The 7,020-nt window shown below is 42.9% G+C and overlaps 1 protein-coding gene across 1 annotated transcript; it reads right to left on the bottom strand.

Moving 5' to 3' along the window:
- Window positions 1-1,885: 1,885 nt before the first annotated feature.
- Window positions 1,886-3,850, bottom strand: LOC130699601 (uncharacterized). The gene is made up of 5 exons (XM_057521846.2): window positions 3,694-3,850; window positions 3,133-3,624; window positions 2,929-3,067; window positions 2,598-2,858; window positions 1,886-2,521 (listed from the first exon to the last, which is right to left on the bottom strand). Exons 1-5 carry the CDS (start codon window positions 3,814-3,816, stop codon window positions 2,043-2,045), a joined length of 1,494 nt encoding a protein of 497 aa, XP_057377829.1. The 5' UTR covers window positions 3,817-3,850; the 3' UTR covers window positions 1,886-2,042.
- Window positions 3,851-7,020: the final 3,170 nt, after the last annotated feature.

Below are 7,020 nucleotides of genomic sequence, written 5' to 3'. Positions count from 1 at the left end.
AAGCAAAATGTTTTTATGGCAATGGGTTTTAAAAATTTGGATACACTAGATAAATATCAATGTATACGTATTAATGGTATTTTTTAAATGTAAAAAAAAAAAAATGAAACAAATATTCGCTCAAGTCTGGCAACATTTTCCCATTCCTTCTGAATAGTTCAAAATGGCACGATTTATTGCTTAGCTAGTGGGAGCGTTGAATCGCTGTTAAGAACCACCAGTCACCAATGGCGGTCAACTGTTTCGGCCATTGTTCTGTTTTCAAAAGTTAGGGAAAACAAAATGCGAAAAATCAATCAAATGAAGTTGGCAAGAAATAGTGATTGTTGTTCAAACGATTCTGCCAAGCCATTTGATGATTGAGAAAACAGATTATGTTTCCCCACTTCTAACAAAAACACAGACCACTTGCATTGTTCGTCAGTTCGAGCAATACAGTGTCAACGATACCCCTCATTCTATGGCGCCATCGAAGCAAAAATGGCGCCAAAATGGCGAAATGTGGCCAGAAAAAAAAAAGGTCTGGAAGATAAGGCCGACCATTAATGGGCGAAAAAGACGGAATCGGCGCATTCTCACACTGCATCATTTTAAAGGATTTCTCGCAAATCAATCAAAGGAAAACAAAAAATAAACGGTTGCAATTTCAAAAAAAAATCACAGCCAAATAACTGGGAGAGAGGAGAGCCCGAGATTTTAGGCCCTTCTGAGATGCCATTGTACGATGATACATGCAAAACGAAGGCAAAAAAAAATATATCTAAAAACTAACCTGGAAAAAGAACAGATAACTTCTTCCGTTATGAATTGCATTCAAACGCAGCACAGCCATCGATGAACTATCTGCTTTACACTGGGCGATTGGGTCTTGGTTGATGCACTCCCGTCGAGGGCGCCAACTGTCTCTCAATCAGCTGACCGACTTGCCATCGCAGTCTTTTTTTACATTTGATACATCATATGATTTCAACACTTGTTTGCCAGCCGATTGTGACCGAAAACTTTTGTCTTCAACACTGAAACCCTTACAATACAGAAACAGAAAGTGAGACGAGTAGAAAGCGACACGTAACACATCCTTTGTGGATGCCAGTCAAAATGGCAATGATGAAACTAATCAGTTGGTGAAGCGCAATTTCGCGCTTTTTTTTACCCCCACTCCAGCTCCTCGACAACATTGCCAAATCACGCTAGGAACAAAATAAAATAATGAATCGAGAAAAGATGGCGATGGAAATACGAAATGTTAAACTGAATTTCATATTAGGAAATGATTTTGAATTTAAGAATTTCTAATAATTAAGAAAATAATGTATTCACCGTGCTTCTCATGCTCATTAAACTATTTGGCATCAACCATAAAAGCGTTTCGTTTCAGCTGTGAAAACTGTCGGTGATAGCCGATGAACGCTTCGGCACCACAACGTACCATTCACGAAAGTTTTCGGCCTCAGGAAAATAAAATTCCAACTGGAAATGAACGGTACATGTTTTGAGAAACGACGAAAATGAGGAAGAAGAGGAGCCCATGGTGACCTTGGTATAGATGCAAGTTGGCTTTTGAGACGACGGTGAAATCAAAACAGTTGATAATTATGGGCATTGCCTCTGGGTCTGATTTGGGTTTCGCGGAACCTACACGGTCAAAGCCAGAGCGTATTCATTCAAACACCGCAATGGAGTTGTCGTGCGGAGGTCAGGGCGTTCCTCTAACATTATCCTGTAACATTTTTTAAAAAATCAACAGCTGTTCTTCTGCATCTTGTATCAATTGCAAAAAAAAACAGGTTGTTTGAAATGATGGCGGGCGTCTTGGACAAGATTCCGTTGGCCAAGGGCAGACCTTTGACATCAACAACACGGGTCGAATGACTATTATTTTCAACTCGAATATTTTTACATTGAAACGCGAACATCTACGCTCTTGATTTCGTGGAGGCAAATATCTGATTTTTCCCGGAGAGGCGAAAGCCTCAAGCTAAGTTTCCTACACCCGTAAAAAAAATATAAAACCACACTAATACAAATACGAACTAAGTTCCTCACTTAGGCACTGCAAATACCTCGTCCAACATGAAACCTGTAAAGCGAACATATCCGTTATAGTCATCAAACAGAGAGTTCGTCGGTCCCAAGCCAATCTGCAACCAAACACGATCGTTGGCTTTCAATTTCAACGTTGTCTGAAGTGTCAGTGGGCGATCGCTGAGCATGGTGACGTTATCCTCATATTGATAACTTTTAGTAACTTGGATTGCGTTTAAAAAAAGACTTACTCCGAGGTGACCCGATTCATTCACATTCGGGAGACTACTGACCAATCCGTTGAAGGAGAAGAAATAAATGCCATCCCGTGGTGCGGTGAATATTCCCGTTTTTAAATTCATGCTATTGCCGATGTTAACCTTTTCGATTTCAAATGGTATAGCAACACCCGGTGTTCTGAACAACTGATTCTTCTGGACGGAGAAATATGTCGGCAAAGATTTCACATCGACATATCCGATCCATGTTTGATAACCTGTTGATCAATATATGTCCAATAACGTTCATCAAATAAAAACGTGACAATCCACGTGTAACCATTGATCTATTACCTTGTTCATTCGGTCGTTTATCGAATTGGCAGAAAACAGTTTCCACTTGTTTATCTCCCCTGACCGAGTAGATTCCGTTGAGAGTATGTCCTATTCGCCACAAATCCTCGCACGATCTCGGCATTGCCTCCGTTTTTGCCTTTCCGCGACATCGTAACCGAGTCACTAGGTGTTGGCCGGAGCCGTTCAGCGGATTACTAAAATGGAAGCGCGTAAACGGCAGATGGCGCTTGTTGTTGTTGATGTTGTCTACATGGATACCTGGATTTTTGGCATCGATTTGAATTATCATTTCATATTTTTTTAAAATCAAATAATAGATCGCTCGCACCGTGGTCATAAACTTCTTTATCAGGGAGTTTGTCGCACGTCCCCAGCCAATTGGTAAAGCCGTGGTTTTTGCCGTCTTTGTCGATCCACCAAGCGTAGGCTATCCCTTTGTAGTTTAATGGCGATTTCTTGCATATGTACTGCACCACCAACCGCCAGTTTTAAGGCAAACGATCATTCAAAAACAGGGCTTTAATCGAAATACCATAATGTTTTGAGCGCAGACTGTGGACAATTGAATCAACGCTTGAATTTGTCTATCGCTCGCGTAATATTTGATTGGCCTCGAGTAACATCCAGGTTCTGTGCAATTTCCGATGTCCATTTTCGATTCACTGTCATGCAAAACGTATGTTGTGCCTTCGAAACCAATCCATCCCGGATCATACCAAGGGGCCTTTTTTCCGTCCATATCGCAATGGACGTGGATTGGTGGATCACCGATGCCTTGACCGTCTGGATCGATCCAGTACATACCGGAGGGGTACGACGGATTTGCGACGTGGATTTCATGGCAAGTACGAAGAGTTGCGTTCTGACGACGATGTTGATTGATGTCGATATTGTCTTTCAAAGGTTTATGTCCTTTCTTCAGAACAGCCAAAAGTGAATCCTGTTTTTCAATTTTAGCTTCCAGTCGACCGACTTTTGTCTCCAAATCAATAATTTTGCCTTCCAAATGTTCTTTGACTTTGATCTTTAAGCGAACACGTAAGTCAAACATTAGGAATTAATGCAGCAAGAAAAGATATTAATTTGGACTCACATAGTTTTTCTCAAGTTGTTCAATTCTTGCTTGCATATCAGGGGGAGCAGCCGTGAGATAGCACGTAGACAGCGCCAAAATAAGAAGAAATGATCGAATCGTCCCGGAGAATTGATGTCCCATCCTTTCGCCTTTGCATAGCGGCTTAGAATGAAATACCGAGTAAACTATAAGCTGGTTTAAATGCCTAGATGATGTTTTGAAATGACATTCATTAAAAAAAAAGTTTTTTTTTGCATGGTAACTTAAGAATCTATTTATCTGATCTTATCTATAGGATATAGCGGAAACGCTATTTCTTCTTAGTTGCAGCGTATTTTCCAGATTGGGAAAGCAAATCTCAAGGCTGATGTTAAACTATTCCATAAACCAAGAATGATAGCCCATCACTGATCTCACAATCAGCATTCTGTTCTCCTTTTTCTCGAATTAATCGCGTCTTTCGTTCTCGTTTTTCACGTTGCTTTTGCATCTTCCTTTTGCATCTTTTTTGAATCAAACAGTATTTCGGTTTCTTGGTCGTCTTTCCTATGTCTTTTCCTCTCCGTTTCTCTAAATCATTTTAGGTGATGCTGGTCGATCCTGAAAAATGAAACAAACACGAAATACCGAACTTGATATGAGCAACAAGAAAATATTACTTACCTCGCTGGCCCTTTCTTATTCGCATTCGTCTTGCTTATGTAAAGTCGTTGATATTCTTTCATATTATTTCATTTTTCATCGGCAACAGCTTAAAATTACGTGCCGGATAAATAGAGAATGAAATGAAATATTCCGAAAACAAATCACGGTTTTCTTTCGCGATACATTGTTTTTTCGTTTTCGTCATCATATTTTTTTTTGCAGTTAATACTTAACAAAAATCTATTTCAACCGAAGCAAGGGTAAAAAAATTACCAAGGTGGCCTCAACAACAACACGTCGTTATGCGAATGCTTTACCACAAACGCGACCGCCAAACCCAGCACCTACAAAGAATACAAAACGTTAAAACTAGAGAAAGGGAAACAACAAAATGTAAATTGTGCCAAAATGTGAGAGGATGGGCGGTCAGTAACAGTGAGTGAGTCAACGGGCAAGAAAGGGGAATTCTTAATTTGTAAAACCAATTCAGAGTAGACGGGCGAAAAAAAGACGTGGATCAATGTTCTGATAAAAGCGTAAGGATACGCTAGCGCCACCTATACCCCGGCCCTGGACGGGCCCAAAGTTACTAGTCTATACTCTATAAAACAACAAGGAAATTGGAGGTGGAGCCTGTCACGCTGTGCATTTGTTGTGATTGGCTGGCGCCAAACCCGCCGTCTGCTTGGTGGGATGGGGTTGTGGAAAACTAAACTGCGGGTGGAATTGCGGAATTAGACAATTTTCCAGTTTACGGGGTTAGCTTAAAGCCGGTGGGCAACGGCACGTAAGCTGACGGGCAGGGCATTTTATTATGATTATTCTAATTAATTTTTAATTTATTTTATTTTATTTTATTAGTTTTATTTATTATTTTTATTGGCCACTAGCCCACTACGGCAGGCGTTTTGGCGGGCAGAGAGGAGGGTCGTTGGGCAACAACGGCGAGTTCTTGGCGCGTAAAGTGGGTTGACGGGCAGAGACTGTACAATAGGTCGGATAAATGCAATTTTTTAGTCTACGGGCTTGGCTTAAAACGAGTGGGCGCTACAGTAGGTAAGTCGACGGGCAACTACAGCAGTTTTTTTTGGTGGGCAAAGGGGGTTGACGGGCATAGACTATTCGACAAAAGACGGGCAGAGGGAAAAAGTGGTTGGACGGCAACTACAGCGGGCGTTTCCTGGGCTGGGACTGCGAGGGAAAGACGGGCAAAAGCAAATGAAAAAGTCAATGGGCCACTATAGCAGTCGTTTTGGCGGGCAGCAAGTGGGGTGACGGGCAGAGAGGGGATCGACGGGGAGCGAGTGGGCTGAGGGGCAGCGAGTGGTTCGATGGGAAGTGCGTGGGCCGACGGGCAGATGAGTGGGTCGACGGGCAGCGAATGGGCCAACGGGCAGCAGGTGGGTCGACGGGCAAAGAGGGGCCCGACGGGCAGCGAGTGGGTCGACGGGCAACGAGTGGGTCGACCGGCAGCGAGTGGGTCGACCGGCAGCGAGTGGGTCGACGGGCAGTTAGGGGGCCTACGGGCAATGAGAGGGTCGACGGGCAATAACAGCAGGCTTCTTAGCGGGCAGAGGCAAAAACTGAGTGGTCGGACAACTATAGCAGGGGTTTTGACGGGCCGAGACTGTGAGGAAAAGGTGGGCAAATGCAAAAAAAAAAGGAAGAAGTCCCCTAGCAGGCATTTTTGCGGGCACAATGTGAGTTGACGGGCAGAGTGTGGGTTGACGGGCCGAGAGAGGGCAAACGGGCAAAGAGTGGTTTGACGGGCAAAGAGTGGCTTAACGGGCAGAGAGGGGGTCGACGGGTAACTTCAGCTGGGTTTTTGGCAGGCAGAAAAGTCAGGTGATGGACGGGCAGAAACAGGGAGTGGGTCGGCGGGCAAGAAAGGGGAACTCCTAATTTGTAATAAGAATTAAAATTAGACAGTTGAAAAATAGGCGTGGTCGATTTTCCTAATAATAGCATTAATTACGCTAGCGCCACCTATACCCCGGCCCTGGACGGGCCCTAAGTTACTAGTCAGTGACATGTATGGTAATAAAAAGAAATGCAGTACCAGAAAGATGTACCACCACTCGGAAAAATTCACCACAACAAAAGGAGCATTGCCTAAAGTGCGGAATCCACTTACCAGGGCACCAGAGACCATCCAAATCCTGCAAAGAAAGCACTAGAGCATTAAGAAAACAATACAATGGTAAACTGCTGCCCCCTGTTAACGGCATAACCCATAGGCAGAAATTACCTCGGTTGCTTCCTACCTGCAAATGCAACGTGTTTACTGCGATGCCAAATGCTGTCGATCTTATTTCATTTCACTGTTCTTACATATCAGTTTACCTCAACGTCGCATAGAAGAATTTGAACTTGGAACGACCTACCTAAATAAACAAAAAAAAAAGCAAGAATGGCAAATGGAAAATAAATCATAAATTCAAACAGCTCAGTTCCAACTGACCTCCATCCATTGCGACGACTGGCGTTTAAAATCAGCAGCCACGTAGATTCCGTATTTCTTCACAAAAACAGCTTCTAATACGCTACCGACACTTGCCTATTACTGGAACTTGTTTGAATTACCAAGGACTTGGTATCTAGTCTTCGAATTTGCCTTCACCTCTTGAAACTCAGTTCTGGGTGTTTTGTTATAATTTTTCATTAAAGACTTGACTCTGTCTGAGCAAATTTTTGTTAAGC

This window comes from Daphnia carinata, chromosome 2 (assembly GCF_022539665.2).
Source record: "Daphnia carinata strain CSIRO-1 chromosome 2, CSIRO_AGI_Dcar_HiC_V3, whole genome shotgun sequence".
In the NCBI taxonomy this organism is placed as follows: Eukaryota; Metazoa; Arthropoda; class Branchiopoda; order Diplostraca; family Daphniidae; genus Daphnia; species Daphnia carinata.
The sequence above is the reverse complement of the archived record's forward strand: the minus strand, read 5'-3'. Positions and strand labels throughout refer to the sequence as shown.

Coding starts and splice junctions, on each gene's coding strand:
- LOC130699601 (XM_057521846.2), bottom strand. CDS start 3,816: ATGGGACATCAATTCTCCGGGACGATTCGATCATTTCTTCTTATTTTG. Junction 3,625..3,693: donor AACAACTTGAGAAAAACTAT/GTGAGTCCAAAT, acceptor GTTCGCTTAAAG/ATCAAAGTCAAAGAACATTT. Junction 3,068..3,132: donor TCTGCGCTCAAAACATTATG/GTATTTCGATTA, acceptor TTGGTGGTGCAG/TACATATGCAAGAAATCGCC.